General features: G+C 40.0%; 1 protein-coding gene across 3 annotated transcripts in view; it reads left to right on the forward strand.

Annotated features, from left to right (window-relative positions):
• The window catches only part of COL22A1 (collagen type XXII alpha 1 chain), a 226,658-nt gene that overhangs the window by 168,971 nt on the left and 37,672 nt on the right, over positions 1-20,015 (forward strand). For 2 of the 3 annotated variants that reach the window (XM_048938956.1, XM_048938957.1), the window contains 10 exons: positions 3,186-3,239; positions 3,691-3,744; positions 4,896-4,949; positions 7,174-7,227; positions 8,839-8,892; positions 9,832-9,936; positions 10,437-10,481; positions 12,369-12,446; positions 15,636-15,671; positions 16,560-16,613. In XM_048938956.1, coding sequence (XP_048794913.1) covers positions 3,186-3,239; positions 3,691-3,744; positions 4,896-4,949; positions 7,174-7,227; positions 8,839-8,892; positions 9,832-9,936; positions 10,437-10,481; positions 12,369-12,446; positions 15,636-15,671; positions 16,560-16,613 — 588 coding nt within the window. The remainder of the gene's footprint in view (positions 1-3,185; positions 3,240-3,690; positions 3,745-4,895; positions 4,950-7,173; positions 7,228-8,838; positions 8,893-9,831; positions 9,937-10,436; positions 10,482-12,368; positions 12,447-15,635; positions 15,672-16,559; positions 16,614-20,015) is intronic. The other variant, XM_048938958.1, reaches the window with a different exon arrangement.

The raw sequence follows: 20,015 nt of genomic DNA on the forward strand, positions 1-20,015 counted from the left end.
TAAATGGCAGAAGTAGGCTGCAAATGTGGCATTAAAAAAAGAAAGTGCATGACAAGTTTTTCAGAGATGGAGGAAATGGGAACGTGAGGTAGTGCTGGAATTGGTGACAATTTCTTTGGTTCTTTCTTCACCTTAGCTCATAGATTGCTGCTATATATACAAAGGAAATAAGGCTGCAGGGGAGACCTTACCACTTTCTACAACTCTCTGAAAGGAGGATGTAGCAAGGTGGGGGTTGGCCTCTTCTCCTAGGTAACTAGTGACAGGATGAGAGATAATAGCCTTAAGTTGCACCAGAGGAAGTTCAGATTGGGTATGAGGAAAAATTTATTCTCTGAAAGAGTGGTGAGGTATTGGAACAGGTTGCCCAGGGAAGTTGATGGAGTCACAATCCCTGGAGGTGTTCAAAAAGCACGGCACTGAGGGACATGGTTAATGAGCATTGTGGTGATAAGTGGACAGTTGGACCGAATGATCTTAGTGGTTCTTTCCAACTTTAATGATTCTGTGAAATATGCAGAATAATGACAACTTACATGGTCTTTGTAGTGCTGCAGTCACAGGAGTTTTCTCTTTAGTTTTGAGTGCACTGCTCTTGTAAATGAGCTGCAAGACTGTGAAGACTAAAAGGCCTGAAGTGTGTCAGCAGGTCAGATCAGTGGGATTTCTCCATGTGCAAGTTAATGGTAATGGTATTCACCATTGCACAGAACTGCATATAGCATTGCAAATTTTGGGAGGAGAAAGGGATGTTACCTTTAATTTGCAGCTTTAGAAATCAAGGTGCCAGAAGGTGGTGATATGCCTTAGGAGATTGTCATTGATTATGTTCTAGAGACTGCAGCACTAGCAGGGTGCTGAAAATTGTAATGCAATCTCCAAATTCTTGCTGCTGCTTTCCACTGATTATGTGGTGTATAAGAACAGACAGTGACTTACATAGACAGAGAAGAGAAAAACATTGTGAATAAAAGACAGCACCTCCATTACTCTGTTTTATTAGCTTAAATCAATTTTACTTAAAACACACCACAGTAATTGTCAGAAATGGGAAACCTCTAACCAAGTGACTCTGAGCTCTTCTTTGTCAATCACCACAGCTCAGTTGTGTGCTTTTGGTGCAGCTTGTGCTGTGGGCTCTGCAGAAATTTGATGACCCAGCAGAGCAGTAGAAAGGTTTCTGCCATGTATATTCAGACCAGCGAATTCAGAGTGTTGAGTACTTCTTGGAGATGAGGTGTGTGAGAATCGCAGTGAAGGTCAGGTATTATGGTTAGAAAGGAGCAAAACAGGAGATGGCTCCTCACCTTGCCTTCCACCTCCCACTGCAGCTGGTTACTGCTGAGCCCCCACTGTTTCCTTTCCTCTAAATGGCACAAAAATGATGAATGCGTTAATTGAAACTACAGGAGGACACTGCCAAGAGAGGAGGTCAGGAAGGCTGTGAGCACAGATCTTGCCCAGCTTGGTAGCAGCTGTTAGTTGTCACCATTGCATTTCTGTTCATTGAGCTATAGGAAAGAAGTAGGTGGCAGCTGATTAAGTCCAGCTGCCAGGGGCAGAGGTGTCTGCAGTGTGCAGCACTGGTGGGAAGACTTAATGGTCTCTGTGGGCAGTTATGGATTCGGCAAATTTGGGAAGGACTTACAGGTAGGATAGGAAATCAAAGGATTGTGGCTGTGCAAAGACATCAGTCTGGAATTTTGCCAATTTTGCATTGACATGTCAATGACAAGTCAAATATTGGGGGAAATGTAGAAAAAGTATTTTAAAAGTATTTTAAAAAATCCTCTTTTTACCTCTTGAGTTGCTTCTTCTCTTTTGCAGTCTTGTTCTCCCTAATAACACATGTCCTTATTTCCATTTATATACCATCCTTATCTACAGATTTATTACCATTTGCCTGTGCCTTTTTGCTCTTCCCTCTTGCACAAAACAAATTCCAGGCACAACTGAGCAGGTTTGTGATAAAGGATCTCTTAAGTGCTTCATGCGATTGCACTATCCTTCAGGGGGCCAGTAGGTGGCATCAGGGACTGCCTGATTGGAAGTTGGTCTCACCGGGTGCTGATTGTAAAGTGAAATTCTTCAAATTATTTCTTACAAAGCATAATATTTATTCATAATGCATAATAAAAACAGACATAAGCAGTATTTATGCTACTACTTTTATTTTGTCTGATAGAGAACCATTTGCAAACAGACTTTGGATTCCCAGGTGTTGCAGAAATGATCGGCAAATAGCAGATGTGAATAAAACACAGACTGATTTGCTTGTGGGTTCTGCATTTCTACTGATCATTATTCCTCGTGTGTCTGCTGGGGGAGCTTAATTTGCTGCTGTTCTTCCTGTTTTTTGATTGCATAATTGAAACACCTCATATGATAATTAATAAATAAATGATGATTGCTTTTGCCTGAACACATATGATCTTATAAGTAAGCAAATGTGGGTATGCAAGTAGCATCAGGTTTTCTCTGGCTAGTTTCATTATTGTGCTGTTCCATTCAACTTATAGAAAGCAGAAATCTGGGCTTACTGATTATGATTATTATAGAACTCAACAGAGAGCTGATGAACACCTGTCTGAAAGCATCTTCAATGAGGAAGAACAAGGATAAATTACACCTACTAGTTATTAATGGTAGCGCATGATATAGTGAATTGGCATTGCAGGAGCGAGGGTCAGTTGCACAAATGTGTGGAATTATTGGCAGAACTAGAGATTTGGAAAAGCTGTGTAATACACATCTCAGGAAGTGCTCAAAATTCCTTCAGTCTTAAAGGTGAAATAACAATCTGTTTGTATGTAAGATGCTTTCCATGCTGTAGGATAGCTTTAGGCTTTTGGTCTCACAGAGAGACAATGCAATGCAGTGGCCCTGGTGCTTTTGCTGTTGGATGTGTCACCTGGCCTATTAATAAAGTGGAGAAGTACTGATCAAATTTGAGGACAGCAAATTCTTTAACTACTTTTCTCAATGAAGGAAAACTCTTCTCTTTTAAAACTGAATATTTTTGCAATTAGTATTATACTAATCCTAGAAGTCTAGACAAAATCTCCAAAGTCCTTTGAGGAAGATGCTCAATGCCAGAAATAGATCAAATCAAATCTGATCAAATGAGTCTCTTACAAAACAAGACTAGGGTGTCTTCTGATTTTATTTGTCTTGTTTTTTATCAGGGTGAACCAGGACCAAAAGGGGAGAAAGGAGATCGGGGAACAAGTGGAGAACCTGTAAGTACAGCTAAGCGTTTCTTAAGTTAGTTTTAAATTCTAGTAAGAAGACATGAGAGCTGCCTCTTTTGGAGAGAGAGTGTGGGACATGCTCTTTCCATAGTCAGAATCTTCTCTTATCAAAAATAGCCACAGGGTTGTTTGGTGTTGGCTACACAGGAAGACAGATTACATGAAATTAAGCACCTAATTTTTTAGCTCTGTACCCTATGGCTAGAAGAAGAAGAGTATGGAAGAAGAGTCTAAATAGTGCAGTTGGCTACTCCATTTATATTTGGCTCTGCTTCTGTTCTGGAAGGGGCTCTCAGGAGAGGTAGAGAGCTGTGCAGTCCCAGCCTGCATAAAAAACACTCTCTCTTCTCTCAGTGTGAGGGAGGAATAACATCTTTTGATGAAGGGAAGAGTTGAACTGTTTCCTTCAGCTCCTCTGCCTGTGCCTCTGTTTTTGCAGGGATTACCAGGGATCCCAGGTGAACAGGGTGTCCCAGGAGCTGTAGGACTCCAGGTAAGAAGAGCATAACTTAAAGCAAATCTTTGGTATGATCAGAGAGGGTTGACTTCATGGTGCATCTCACTGTGAATAATTCCTTCCCTGTACACCACCATCCCATTTCTCCTACATCGTTCTAAGTACAGGGACTACTGTACAGGTATTTGCTCATGTTGGACAATATGAGGAGATTCAAAGCAGAAATATGTGATATCTGAGGAAAGACCAGTGTCATCTGAGGGTCTTCTTCCAACTTTAGGCTCCTTCACAAGGGCACCTGGTATTTGTGCCACCAAAGCACAGGTCTCACAGATAAGTTACTGCAATACATTAACAAAATGTTGCAGAGCATTCAGACTCAACCCCAGCTCACTTAACCCTGACAGCATTATTGCTCATGTTAAATGGATTTATAATTTTAATTATCTTCTGAAAAATTTCTGGCTCATGCACATTATTTCCATGTACCACTGAGGTATGTCTCCATATAAACATAGAAGGGTATTTATTCTGTCTTCATTTGTGTTGCATTCAAGTCACATCTATTAGTTGGGGATAATCAGCAAATACTGCTTAATAGCAGTCTTAGCATCATGAAAACAGTCACACAAAAAAACAAGAACAAACGTAATACCGTATAACTTTCAAGTAACATTTGCTGAAAGGGGGACCAGATCAATGGATAGACTCCACTCTGTCATGCCAAAATCCTAATGAAAGAACTAAGTATTATGTAGGACCACAGCAAACTCACTGCACTGTAATCTATTTTGACCATTTCTAAATGATTATTAGTATTTGAGAACTGCAGGCAAAACTTCCCCTTTGCAAGGAGACCATCAGAGTTCAGCTAGGATGGAAGCATCAGGTTGGCCTGAGGATAGGAAGCAGCTTCCCCTAGATGAATGTCTGCAAGTTCCAACATGCAGTACAGTGAAATAGCCTCTGAGCTGATCAGTCATTAGTAATTCTTCTTATGTCTCAGGGTTTTATTTTTATATTTCATTTTCTTGCTGCATAGAGAACTGGGAGCCATTTCCTCAGCTGTTGAACTCCTCTGCGAATTGATTAGCTGAGTACATGTTCAGGCATCCTGAAGTCTATTTGTCTGGCAGGCATTCCCATCCCATCTCTAATCAGCTGGTACTTCTTTTCTTACTGCACAGGGGACAAAGGGGCAGAAAGGAGCCCGAGGAGAAGTTGGAGCCCCTGGAGAGGCTGTGAGTAGCTGTTCCCTTGCAGCATTTTTCCTTGGCAATAACACACCTAAAGGGACTTGGAAGTCCCTCCCTGCCTTGCTGATTCATGGTCCCAGGCTGCTTGGGAGCAGGGCATGTCCTAATACAGCTGAAAGAAGAGTCACTGCTGGTGGGCAAACAGATGCAGCAGCACAAAACCAATCAATGCCCCAATCAGCCAGCTCTAAATTGTTTGTCCTTTTTTGGATAAGTCTCCTTCTCTAACAAAAGCCAACTTTTCTGAGTGAAGTGAGGCAGAGCTTGCTGCTGCATCGTGCTATCAGCCCAGCCCAGGCAGTCAGCTGATGCATGGAGTAGCTTCCCAGCAGCAGCCAGAATTAGTTTTTGATAACAGTTGGTTTTAGGTTTCATAGTCAATTTTGCTTTCTTTAATAAAGCCTCATCACCAGAGGAATCATTATGTACCACTTTTTGAGGCCTGTATTCCACAGAGTGCTACTATTGTCTGACTACATGCTAAAGAACAGCTGAAGATTCAAGCCCTGTTTTATTACTATAGCAGTTGTATACTACTTTTGTGTCTGAATAAAAGGCCACATACTTTCTTTGTAAGCAGAGAAGGAAAACTGAAGAACTCATTCTCATGAAGAACTCATGAAGAACTGGGAGAGATGATAATTTTGGAGTTTGAATTACTAAATCACAGAATCACAGAATTGTAGGGGTTGGAAGGGGCCTCCAGTGATCATCGAGTCCAACCCTCCAAATGATGATGAAGACATTCAAGGTCAGAGTGGACAGGGCTCTGAGCAACCTGACTGAGCTGTGGGTGTCCCTTTTCATTGCAGGGGAGTTGGGCTACATGGCCTTTAAGGGTCCCTTCCAACCCAAAAGACGTTATGATTCTGTGATTATATGTTTGTATATGGGAGAAGAAAGCCATAGGAAATCCAAGCAAAGAATCCTAGAGCACTGAGTTTCTCCTTGTGTCTTTGTGTTTATGATTTTCCTGCTTGGATTTGTGCTCAGACATTGTATTTAGCAGTGCATTGACCCTAGACTCTCAACTGCCTTTCCTCAAGTCTCCATTGTCTTCTGTTGAAGGATTCCTTAGTCTGTGTGGAGAAAAGCAGCTAAGGGTGCCCCACTCCCTCTAAACCTATTCACTGATTAGCATAACGTGGCTTGGAAAGCATTAATGATATGGAAATGCACACGTATGCCTTTTGTTTGCCATCCCATCACAGACTGCCACTGCTCCACATTTCTTTTGACTCACATACCAGTAACTGCAAATAACACAGTAATGAGGAAGCCTTTAATTCTCTTACAGTGAGCTTGATGGAAAGTCATCCATTTGCTGTGAATACTCTTCATAGTTGTGCTGTGGAAGATTTTCACAATCTCCCAGCTGTTTATGTTGTCTCTCTGCAAGAAATTGCTACCCAGATCTTCCCATAGGAGGGGTTTCTGTATTCCAAGTCAGGTACATCATTTCACTTTGCCAGTGCAGATGTTTTTAGATAGTCTGCCTGTTTTCATCCTGAATGGCTTAGGAATGCTGATAGAAACACTTTTCCTTGTGAAGCTGTGACAGCAAGTGAACCCTGGCCTGTGTAGAGTGATGAGTAACTCCAGAGATAATGACTTAGACTTGATACTGTCAGGCCTAGAAGAAAATGTCTAGCTATAGCCTGTAACCCCAAGCATATGTCTCTCTGGGGACATAATCTGAAAATATTTCTTCCCATGTCCCTCGTGCATGTTTGGAGGCATACATACTGAATAGGATTGCAGACGAAAAGACCTGTACTTCAGAACAAAAACACTCTGAATGATTTGTGATGCTTTTCTATCTAACACAAATGAGTATTTTTCAGGTTTTTGTTTTCGACAGAGCGCATTTTGTTGGCCAAGATTTTCATTTTCATCTTAAGTCAACTTACTTTTCTCTGTTCTTTTGATGTTTTGGGCTCAGACCTTTCTTCCTGAATCTGAGCTGGACTTAGGATTTTAGTTTGATGTGGGTAATTTAAGCTTCTGAGAATCTTTTTTTTTTTTTTTTTTTTAATTGTTTCATCCTTCTTTACACTTCAAAGTGTTTCAAAAAAATGCTGTTCTTTTGCTTTGTGCTTGTACAACATCTTGTATGACATAAACCTCAGTTCCACTTAGAACATCTTGTTCCTATGGTGGTACAAGTTGTGAATTACATATGTACATAAATTTCACTTTCTTTAAAAAGGGTGCAGTTGGACCAGTGGGGCCTCCTGGACCAAGAGGATTGCCGGGAAATGTGGTATGTAAGCACCAGTGTATTTGTTTTCTCATCTGTGCCCTGGTCTCTTTATTTAATGTTTTGATTTTTCTCCCGTGGGGGTTTACTATCAGATTCAAAAGGCTGTGTTTCATTACACTTCTTTTCTTTTTTGAATCAAAAGATGTGGAGGCACCTGGGAATGGTGTTTCTATGAAACATATTTTCATATTCATTTGTAACAACAGGGAGGCATGGAAAAGCTTCACTCCTCTTCAAATTGTAAAAAAACATTTTTTTCTGCCAGCTCCTCAAGAGAAAAATTACAGTGTTTATTGTCTCTTTGGTTTTGTTTCCTTCACCTCATTTCCATTTGTCCTTTCCTTTTGAAAACATGACTACTTGATATCAAGATTGCATAGTAAGCTCCTATATTTGTTATGAAAATATGTAAATATTAGATCCTACAATCAGTGCCTTGAAGATGTACAACATCCTCTTACCTCAGTAGGTATTCATCACCATCGTTATATTGTGCCTGACAGAGCTTTTCATGTCTGCACAGAAACCTTTAGAGTAACTCTACTCCCTGCTCCACCATTATAACTCTCTATTTAGTGCTTGGGATTTCTTTAGAATTACAGTAGAGTAAGTGAAAAACAACACTTAGACCTCAGGTTGAAATATGTTCAGGAACAATGGTTTAGCACAAAGGCTCTTGAAGGCAGTTTGTCAACTAGGCAGTCCAAATAATATCAAATTGCCTTTCTCCTAATTGTTAATCTACATTTCATTTAATTGTATTAGCACAATGATTTCATTTCAGATTGGAAGATGATATCTAAAATGAAGAATTTGTTCAATTTTACAATCCTTTAAGCAAATTTCTTTACCACTAATGCCAATATATCAGCTTTTATAAGTAATATAAGTAAATATTTTTTACTGATACATAAAAGAAAATAATCATCATGTCCACGCAGAGAAGTCAGTCCAATCTTATGGTGCCAAAACATCATTTAATATCTTAAAATGGAGTGCAACTCTACAACATTTACACATTTTGGTGTGTTAGGAAGCCACAGGGTTTGATTTCATCTATATTTTGACAAGGAATGCTTTGGAATCTGCCAAGACCTGAAGAGGAACAAAAAATTGAAATAAAGGGTAAAACAAACATAGCTAAGTATTCCAGGGGATGGTTTTGGAGACTGTTAGCTGTAAAATATGGAATACTGTGAGACTTTTGGCTTCTCTGATAGAGAGGAGTTGGAATTTGTTGGTAATGGATTAAGAACTGCTGAGGATTTCACAGAACAAAAATGTTATCGGTATGAGAATGCACAAATCTGGAATTAGCTCCATTCCAGCTTTTGCTGTTCAGCTCTTTTTTATATCGAAAAAAAAAAACACCAAACAAACTCAAACCTCATGTAAGCACTTGGTACGCAGCTCTTCTGTGATGTTCTCTGGATTGTCGGATTCCCTGAACTCTCTACTTGTCTGCAGAGGAAAGCGTAAAACTCATACTCCTCATGTCTCATAATCCTTGAGACAGACCATATTGAACATGCTGATGCTGGTCTATGCATCTTTTTTAGGATCAAATGCTGCCTAAAAAGATTTTAGTCTTTAAAGTTCTTTTCTCTTCAGGGAGTACCTGGAAACCCTGGACTACCAGGGAAGGAGGGAGAAAGAGGGGAAAAGGTGAGTTTGTTCTTACCTGGCTTTGTTCCTTTTCCTTGGGGCATTTTATGTAACTTAGGACAGAAACAGCTTGAACTGGCAAATGATTTCATAGGTTCATACACTGCTAGGACACATGGACTCATTAGATTATCTCATCTGACCTATTCTATTACACATGCTACAAGGATTTCACCCTGTTGCAGCGTTATAATTTACCTAATAAAACTACTGAGGTACAACTGAATATGCCAAAGTCACTGCTACATATTTATACAATGATGATCTTTTGTCCTCACCCTTCAGTACTTTGTGAGATGCTTGCTTACCACTTCAAACCCAAAACTGGAAGAAAAGCTTGCTTTTGTTGTTTTGGAAACAGATTTCTGCTTTTCTGGTAAACTACCATAATATGACCATAAGCTCAGCCATCCAGTACACTCTTTCCCACCTATGTCTGCTTTGCCCAACTATTGTGTTTTATTTCATATCTAGGCAATATACTTTTTCATGCCAGGGACTTGTAGTTTACCAGTACATTACAAGCAGCCAGCATGCCAAAGTCCTCATCTTTTTTTTTTCTTTTTCTTTGCCAGAGTAGGAATAATTAATCACAAACAGGGACCCAGGTATGTAGGATATAGGATTTATAAAGAAACAAATCCCAGCCTCCTCAGTCTCAAAGTGTTTTAGATTACTGACATTCATCTTAGTGCCATGTGTGGATCAATGACTCTCTCATCTAATCAGTACCCAAAACATTTTGAAATGTTTTGCTTTTTTAAGGAAAATAAAATGCCCTGAGATTTCTGAAGGAAAAGGCTTCCTTTAAAAGAGGGTTCCCTATGTTCAGATGAGAAAGCTAGAAGAAAAGGTAGATCTTTTAGTCCCAGTGAAAGACCTCGGACAGGAATGGTCTTTAATGTATGGTTGACAGCTTTATTGGATTATCTTCTGCAGGGTGACCCAGGAAAAGAAGGAAAAGTGGGTTTACCTGGGCCAGCTGGGGTGCCAGGGCCTCCTGGACAGCCGGGTTTGCCTGGCAAAGGTAAAGATGGAGAACAGGTAAGTACTGCTGGCAAGCACTGTGCTCGAGTAGCTCAGTATGAGCTTGACAAATGCAGCTTCTGAGGGAATGGTGGACTTCAGGTAGAGCGTTAGGTTGAGATCTCACGGGTGTCTGCAAGACATATGAGGGCACAAAAGCCTTTGTTGTGTAGGATGTTGCAAATCACAGTGCTGTATCCAAAAAGGCAGAGAGGACTGAAGTTTCTGAATATTAATGTGCCATCTTGGCCATCCAGAATGGCCTCCACAACGAATAACCATTGAACGATTGTTGTGACCATCATTAGCTTGATGAAAATTCCCTAAAAACATTTACTTCTAGCCAAGTTAGACTGTAATCTGCTTACAAGTTGTCAGTAAAATATTTTTACCAGGATGGTTTAGAACAAGGAAGGGGGGTGAGTGCTGGGAACTTGTGCTACCTCGCCTCCCTCAAAGGCCAGGCTCCATTCTGGCTGTGCAATGACTCTTCCCTGGTTTTGGTTATGTCACTTTAGGGAGAAAGAGGCCCACCAGGCTTGCCAGGACCTTTTGGACATAAGGTGAGTAAGGACTTTATTACAGACTGCTTCTTTCCACTGCTAGAACTGAAGTTAAAGTTATGGTGAAAATATGGTCTGCTTTTTTATTTCACCTCTCTCAAGAGGAAATAAAATATTTTCCAGTGGGACTGGGTAGTTCTGGTTTGCCCTCCTATAGTGCAGCTAAGACAAAGACTAGTTTGTTGATTAAGTTAACAACATTAATGTCTTCAACTGAAAATGAAGTTTATTCCTTTGCGAGTAGATAGCAAGTAAAGAAAGGAATAGAACAGCAATAGCATTTGCTTCTGGAAGCATTTGGATTGTGCTTGAGTCTTCAGTCAGATATATCAGAAATTCTCCTCTTTGAAATAATGACTGTGTCTTGATTTGGAATGTTAGAAAAATAGGGTATTGAAACAGGTTTTGTAAATGATTGGTATGAATACAGCAATATGATCAAAGTCCCATATTTTTGAAATAACCTAACTGCTATGAAACATTTTCTTTTGTTTTTGCTGCATCCTGCATAAATACACTGTACTCTGTTGCATATATATATTGACAGTTCAGAAGGTAGACACAACAATAGAGTGAAAGTAATATAAAATTCAGAATAAAAAAAAAAACACTGAAGGAAATCTAATGAAATACGTTGTTCAATATCAACACAAGACGTTAGGAATCTTAATTGTGCATGGAAAAATACTGTTGAAATTTTTGTACTGAAATTATGTTCTTGAACAAAGTAACAGATAAGGGATCTGCAGGAGTGTCTGAACTAATGAGAATACATTTTCTCTCACTGTCCCTGTAGTATTGTTTCTTTGAAATAGAAGATTAGTTTAAGAAAAAGAAAGGAAATAAAGTAGGAGATATTGCAGAATGAACTTGGGCCAGGTAGAATCCATGGGTAACCATTTTTCTATCAAGCTTCTGTACAGTTGGAAATAGTGTAATAATAAAAAACATAAATAAGGCTCATTGTTATATGTCTACTGACAGAGTGAGACTGACTCTCACAACTGCAATATAATCCATAAAAAAATCATATTTGATATTCCTCTCTATAGCAGGGAAAGAGAAAGGACATTAAATTTAAGTACTGTAACCAATTTTTTTCTTAACCCTCTATCTACAGTGCCCATTAAATAGCACCAAGTAACTGTCTGTGATCTGCAAATTTTAATGTTGAAAATTCATTTTTTTGGAAGGGAGATCTCTCTATTTGTAGTATAGTCCCCTAGGGAGAGTGGTAGAATGGATTTTTAAAAATTGTTAATGCACTGCTATGAACAAGCTTGTGTTGGTAAAGGAGAATATTAAGATGCATCCCAACTTCCTAATTCTGTCTTCCCTATATAAATAATATGTATTTATCAATGCTTGCAGGTTAGCAAGCATTTCTTCACAAAAGAATGTGAAGAAAGGAGAACACTTTACTGTGCTTAGTGTTTGCCCAAGCTACGGGAAATGCCTCATAGTACCCTGCTGGCAATTGCAAATGCAAGTGTGAAATTCCATGAAAGCAGGTGCACTGTTCTTCTAAAATCTGATGTTCTCAAATTACTGTAGTATGTATCAGACATTGTAGCGTATGGAACTACTGTTGGAAATTGGATGCTGTGTGCTAAAATGAATTAAAATACTTGTGGAAGCTGTGTTCCTTTTCAGTTATGTGATGTGGCACATGCTGACGTGGTGTCAGTGCTCACAAAGGTGTACCCCTCTGAAGTAGGGAGGCACTTCTCTTTGAAGGACACGACAGAAACTGTGTTGCCATAACCTGATCCCATGTCATACTGGGCAGGATCAAGGTTGTATCAATGTTCTGTTGGAAAACTGTGTTGTATTTCAGCACATTTTCTCTGCAGTGGACAAAGCTTTTAAGTTCTCCCTTTATTTCAGGGTGAGAGGGGAGCTCCTGGCCTCCCTGGACAGCCAGGAGACAGAGGTGTGCCAGGAGTTGGACTGGCTGGACCACCTGTAAGTAGCAGGAGCTGTTGCAAACTGTGATGAGACAAAAAATTAATCTTTAAACCGTCGCCATCTGGAGAGCGGGCTCCCTGTGCTCACCTGTGCCCACCTGTACCCACCTGTGCCAAGAGCCTACAGCATTTCACTCTCTGAAGACGCACAATGCTAGCCCGGAAGCTGCCATTCATGGCTCAGATGCCCACAAGTTTGTTGTGAGGGCTCTTGATGCATTTGATTTTAGTTGAAAGAGAAAGGCAGAAAAGTGCTATCAAAGTGATTGATGCAGCTGTCTGTTACTTGTGGTTTTTCCGCAACATCTTGACACAGTGGCTCTGGATGGGAGCTGAGGTCTGTGCTGAGTTACCAGAGTTAGTTTAACAGGGAGATGTAACCCTGCTGTCACCTTATTAGGAGGAATGACGGTGACACGCATGTCCACATCAGTACACAGTACTCTGATAGGGAAATATAAAATCAGATTAGTTAAATCACTGCCTTCCAAGAGAGCCATTGCCTTCATAATTTCCCTCAGAGATTAAGTTACATCTGATCCAGCTCTGCCATCATCTCCTGCTGTTGTTGAAGTTCTACAATTATTAGTGGGCATGAGATGTTTGTGGGATTTGTTCCAGAAAGTATGATATTGTTGGGATTTGATCATCCCAATACTTAATATGCTCTTGAGATCAAGGGGATTTGAGAGTGCTCTGACTTTGTAGCCCTCCTGTTCCACTAAATGCACAAATGAAATAAGTCTAGAAGGAATCAAACTTCATACCTAGTTAAAATTGCTAGAGAACATCAGAGTCCTTGCATCCTTTCATATCCCCTTATACATGCCATGATACTGTACCAGCCAAAGCCAACATTTTCATGCTCTGATTATCTGCTTAGGAGTTTCTCAGTACATGAAATTATTTTGAAATGATAATTGATATTGCATGATACTGGCTAATAAATCTAGCCTTCTGGGGTGTACTTCCATTTAATATTTGGTTTTACCCTGCTGAATACTCTGTATAGTAAAGCAGACAGGGTTGGTTTCATAGCACACCATGACCATATCATGGCTATCGTGGTGCTTAACAATGGTATCAGTGATAGAAGATTCACTGAGTGTTACTTTGCTATGATTTAGATAAGGAACAGTGATGTTGGTTGCACTTCTTAAGGTTTGGTCATTAATACTAAAGTTGAATTAGAAATGAATGACTTCTTTGAAAGACACTAGTATTTAACGTGTATTTATGTGGCTAGTATTTAATTAATGAGTTGTAGATCCATTACAGGGTTACCTGAGTTCTCTTCTGCACTCTTATGTACAGAGGAAGCCAAAGTTATTCTTCACATATATTCATGCAATGACTAAGAACTTCACTATATCACTTGTAGCCATCACCTGACACACACCAGAGGATTACTTTGTGTTATGTCTTTGCTGTTTGACCACTATCAAGATGAGTAGATGGTGCCACATACCATAATACTCCCAATTGATTTTATTTTTTTTAACCTCGCTCCAGTTCAAAGACTCAGAATTTGAACAATTTGAGAAATACTATATAACATTTAATCCATCAGGCTTTCACACATCTTGAGTCCCACTAAAAAATAGAATATCCTCAGAGGAGATGCTTCAGTGCATATTATACACTGAATAAATGTGTCAGCCTGTACCCTTTCTAGTAATATGACAAAATTGGGTATATAATGTTTTCAGTTTCAGAGGTAAGAGTCAGCAATTTGTTTTAATTGGAGTCCTCACCTTGTTTCCTCCTGCCCTTAATCTCTCTTGAGTTTTGCTCCCTGTGTGAAAGGTTTAGATAGATTAGGGTGAGTTTTGTTGTTGTTGTTTGCTTTTGCTTTGTTGCTAAAGTATTGTATTACTACTGAGCCATAAAGTGAGTTTTAGCAGTGTGTGATTTTCCCAACTGAACTAAAAGCAGAAGTGACTGCATGGAGAAGTGGGGTGAATCCACATGCTTGTGTTCAAGTTCCCTGATAGAAATATGTGATGCACTAATTTGATGGGAATTACTTGTGATCTGTCTTTCCTTCTTCATATTGCAATGAGTTTAACATGATGCATTTAGCCCTTGCTTTAGCAAAGCATTAAGGCATCTTGCATGGAGAACTTTGTGAGGATTAGTGAGTTAATATGCCTGAAATAGAAAGCAAAGGGAGAGGAGCCATAGTGTGAAACAATTTATTCAAATACAGTCCTAGGGATGTGAGGTCAAACCATGTCTGGGATGTGTTTGGAATGTCAGATTGATCCATCCCTGCTGGATATGGGTACTGCATTACTTCTTTAGTGTGCCTTTCGGAGTGGATATCTTCTAGTCTGTTCACTCCACTATGCTCCTGTGTAAGCTGCATTCCCAAAGAAATAGCGTATGCAAGTCCACTGGATCCTTTCCTTTAACCTCATTTAAAGAGCACGCAGATCCCATGAGATGCTTTTCCTACTTCTAGAGGAAGTTGAACACAGTGTCTTTCAGGACCATGGGGAGGTTCTCCTGTCCCAGTCCAAAACATGAAAGGCTGCTGCAGTTCCGCATCCCTGGGTTCAGCCAGTAGCGAGGCTGAGCCCATATTGCCAGTGGGCATGTACAGTGTACACAAATAGACATGCTGCCACACAAGTCAATTCAGAAACGCATGCCTTGATCAACACCCATGTACATCTGAACAACACTCACGTAATCACGAAAAAGCACATGTTCACAGCCACTCAGCCCTGTTGTTGGCACTCACACTTTTCCTATTCAGCTAGTCTGACTTGACGCTCACCAAGAGCCTACAGGCTCAAATTCATCAGCTCACCCACTTGGAAGAGGGTAACAAATTGGATTTAATGATAAGATAGGGCAGAATGTGATGATGATGTGGAGGGCTCAGTCTGACAAGCAACATGTCAACATACAGCTGTCCTCTTTAGTCTCTTTTTCTCCTTTTTTCTCACACTTTTTCTCCATGATTCATCTCAGTTTCTCCCTTTGATTTTCCCTCTGAACATCCCACTGTGAGTATTGCATATTTTTGTCTGGGCAGCCTGTCAGATTTGCTCCTTTTCCTTTCCCTTTCTTTTCTCTTTTTTCTTATCTCTATTCTTCAGGGACCCACCTGTTCAATCAAATGGAATGCTAATTTTAAGCTCTGCTAGTATTTTGATTGCTCAGTCTTCTCTATTTGCAGGGCCCTGTTGGACCTCCAGGAGACAAAGGATCATTGGTACAGTATGTCTTTCTCACTACACCCAAATTTTATGGGGAGGGGGCAAACAAATGAATTTTGTTACTATCAGCAATTTCATAAAATCATGATTAATTTTTTGGTTTAGTCACATGTTGGGAGAGTCATATGTTGGCTGATTAGCCAAATGAGACTTCAGATATGCACTACCACTACATGTTTGCTGTAGTGGGTTATGAGAAAAAGAGTTATCCAGACTCTTGTTCTGGTGACAACTTTTCCTCACCCCTCAGAATAGTTCCCACAGATGGAAAGAAGTATGTCATGGCAGACAATTCAAGGCATGTTGTTATGCTTTATAATATATATAATATAAATACTTTTAAGCATTTTTCTTGCTTAAGGCTTACAGAAAACACTGCATTTAAGTATTTCCTTTAATCATTTACTAGGATGCAGTCAATAGGTGTGAAGCAAATAGCTGTTTATTGTAGTTTTACTATATGCTGGCATGCATTTCCAGTGGTATAGCCCAGTCATGGTGTGCACTAGTTTGACACCAAGAAATTGAATTGCCTTTTCCTTTCCACAGTCCCTTGATCAGTTGTATTTTCTCCCTGTTCGTATACTTGCCTTCTTATAAAGAGTCATTATTACCTTTCCAGTTGAGGTATGGGAGATTTGACTGGAGTGATACACTTACAGTTCCTGGAGGCACAGAAACAACTGATGCTGTGATGGTTCAATGTGGAATTATTTTATTCTAATCTCTTTTGAAAGTGTGTTTAACTGTTAGCATGGTGGGTTGGTGGTGGTGGGGTTTTTTTTCCAAATAATCATTGAGTTCAGTATTTTTTTCTCTTCAGCTAAGGATAATCTGGCCAGTACAGCTCATGTTTCTGCATTTGTCTGTTCTCTCCCTGCCAGGGTCCTCGTGGTGTACCTGGTATCCCTGGACCACAGGGGCCTCCTGGCCAGGATGTAAGTAAAACGAAAGTGTAAGTGCTTACAAAATTTGCTGATGCTTAAGACTAATTTCCCTAAAAATTGTGTGCGTACTCAACCTTGGTTGTTGAGTGTTACTAGGATAGTAACACGCAATGGAGATGATTTGCAAAAATTGAACTCTTATATTTCAGGATTTCGGGGAAAAAGAAATTTAGGCCGCAGAGTAACTTTTGGAGGAAAGCGATGGACAACTTATGTGGCAGCATACACTGGGGAATGATCCTATAGTAGAAAAGGATGATAGTTAAGCTCTCTAGGAAATTCATAGAAGTCTCTAAGATAAGTAACCCATAATATTTCTATAAAAATAAGGCCACCCCCACTAAAAAGCTGTTTATGAGTTCATTTTACTGCTGCTGCTGTGCTTGAGAGATGACATTTTAACCTCTTCTCTGTGCATTTTCCTCACTCAACTCTCTGCAGTTGAGTCATGGAGCTAAGGGATAGAGGGAAGCAAGGCAGACTCCCAGCTTGATAGCTGAGCCCTCTCACTGCCCAGTTTTGTCACAGTGTTGAATCAGAAAGGGAAGAGTTTTTTTTCTCTGCTGGTAAGCCAGTTCTGTGACATGGAAACCTGCCTTGGAGGAAAATCAGCAAGGGGGCTGTGAAGATTTTGAGAGATGTAATCTTTGCATTTGTGCCTGATGGAGGAATGCTGTGGAAACGGGACAGTGGCCTTCTGTAACTCTCTTCCTCATCAAGCTTTCTTATGCTGTCTTATCTGAAAGGGGTACCAATTTTCATTAAGTACTTGTGAGCATGTTATCCTTCATGCATTGACATACACCAATTATCAGAAAGGATGCTCTTTTCTATAAAATAGCTTTCCTTTCCTCCTGAAACATTTGGAAAAGAGGGTCTTGGGATTTTTGTTCACCCGCTCCATCGTAAGACAAATGATTGTGACAGTGGCGTTCCTCAAAAGCCTATTGTGGCAGAAACGGTCTATCACTTTGTGTCCCTGAGCAACCATTGCAAATGTTTGAGTTCTTTAACCAAGAGGTTCTTTAACAGAGCTTTTATACAGGAGATAAAACAGATGAGCTTATTGCAAGTGCATATGAGGAGAGTGCAGAGCCAGCTTTTCTAAGTCTCTTTCTGGCTCTGCTCAGATCAGCGTTGACTGGTCAGCTCTTGGAGAAGCAGCACTGCAGTCTTTCTATCTCTCCTACTCCCTGCAGGAAATTACCCAAGCAAAACCATCGCTTATGGTACTTAGAAAGCACATCTTCTATTACACAAACTGATTTAATTGCAGTCAGCATGCCTTTCGAAAACTATGTTTTCTGGTTGATCACCTATTAAGCAATTCTACCTGTATTTCAGGATGTGTAAATGTAACTACAGAGCACATTCCAGCATTTCTTGGTATAACAGCAGGGATACTTTGTTTGACAAGATCCTGCGTTTCCCAGTTTCTTGATCTCCACTTTCATTTATGCATAGTACAAAGGATTTCTGATTCTGCTTTTTGCACATTTCTGTATCAGTGTAGCATTTCTGTGTTCTTTGAAGCTTGCCCATTTTTGTATTCTCTTGTGTTTATGCAGTATGTCATCAGTTAGAAACACTCTGATTTGAATTGCTGATAGGAGCTTGCCACATAATTCCGAAGCTATTCAGTAGCAACAGCCTTAATGACTTGCCTCAATGTCTTGTCTTTTGCTGTGGCCTCTGCAAATGTATTTCATGGTGTTTTTTTTTTGTGGTTTTTTTTTTTTTTTTTTTTTTTTTTTCCCCGAGACTGATTAATTCTTCTAAATCACATTTACATACAGTAGTCTATTCTCTGCCTTGTTTTTCCAACTGCTGACTCATCAGATGCCCTTGGAAATGTCTTATGGGTTATTATATTCCCTGATACTGTAGTATCATATTTAGAGTTATATTTCAGGAGGTGAAAGAATAAATACTCCCTTTGCAGTAGCTTTGACCAGAATTATCTCTCAGAGGAGCACTTTTTTTTGTTGTTGTTTTTTGGTTTTGCATGACTGCATCCTGGAAGGAGTGTCTGACACACCATTAGGCTGTACTGCAGTTCAGTGAGACCTCAGGGCTGGAGAGTTCAATGTGGAACTTCTAGAGAGAGTCCAGCAGAGGGCCACAAAGATGAGGAACATGGAACATCTCCCCTATGAGGAAAGGCAGAGAGACCTGGGACTGCTCAGCCTGGGGAAGGCTGAGGGGGGATGTTATCAATGCATATAAATATCTAATGGTTGGGAGTCAAGTGATCACAAATTGGAACACGGGCAGTTCCATCTGAACGTGAGGGAGAACTTTGTTACTTCGAGGGTGACAGAGCACTGGAACAGGCTGTCTGTAGAGGTTGTGGAGTCTCCTTTTCTGGAAATATTCAGAATTTACCCAGACTCTTTTCTGTGCAGCCTTCTGAAGGGAACCTGCTTCAATGGAGGGTTCAACTGGATGATTTCCGTATGTCCATTCCAACTTCAATGATTCCGTGGTTCTGTGCTCAAAAAATCTGTCCATAAATCTCTGCAGAACCTCTTCTTCTGGACAAAGCAGTGAACAGCTGAATCTACTGCTTTTTTTTTTTTTTTCTTTTCTCTTTATCATCTCTGGTCTACCTGTGTTATTCTCTCTAAATCTGTGTGGTTTTTTTTTTTGTTTTGTTTTGTTTTTTGTTTTTTGTTTTTTAAATTAATTAAAGCCCCGATTCTTGAAGCCTGAACTTAAAGCAAACTTTTTTATATTCTTCTTTTTGTTTGTTTCTTTTGCTTTGTTGTTTTTTTTTTTTCTTCTTATGTTTGGGGATGGGAACAGAAAAGCCAAGGAACAGATGGAACTGAACTTGGCAAAGGATGCAAAGAATAACAAGAGATTCTGTGGGTTCATTGGTTAGAAAAGAAGAGCGTACCCCCAAAAAGAGTGTATCCCCTCTGATAAGTGAGAAGGGAGAAGTGGATGTAGTGGACAAAGAGAAGGCTGAGATACTCAACATGTTCTTTGCCTTGGTCTTTACTGGCAACCAGGCTTTCCAAATCTTTCATGTCCCTGCACCTCCAGTTAGAGGTTGGGGGAGCAAAATCCCTCCCACTGTAAGCAGAGAGTTTGAGAACACTTGATGAGATTAAATATATGCAAGCAAAGGGCCAGATATCTTGCATCTAAGTGTCCTGAAGAAACTGGCTGAGGTGGCTGCCAAGTCCCTCTCCATCATATTTGAAAAGTCTTGTCTGTTGGGCCAATTCCCATTGTCTGGAATAAAGGAAACATCACTCCCATTTTTAAGAAGGGTAAAAAGGAGTACCTGGGCATCTACAGGCTGGTAAGCCTCCCCTCTGTGCCAGGAAAGATCATGGAACAGATCCTCCTTTAAATTATTTTAAGACACATGCAGGGTGAAGAGGT

This window comes from Lagopus muta, chromosome 3 (assembly GCF_023343835.1).
Source record: "Lagopus muta isolate bLagMut1 chromosome 3, bLagMut1 primary, whole genome shotgun sequence".
Taxonomy (NCBI): domain Eukaryota; kingdom Metazoa; phylum Chordata; class Aves; order Galliformes; family Phasianidae; genus Lagopus; species Lagopus muta.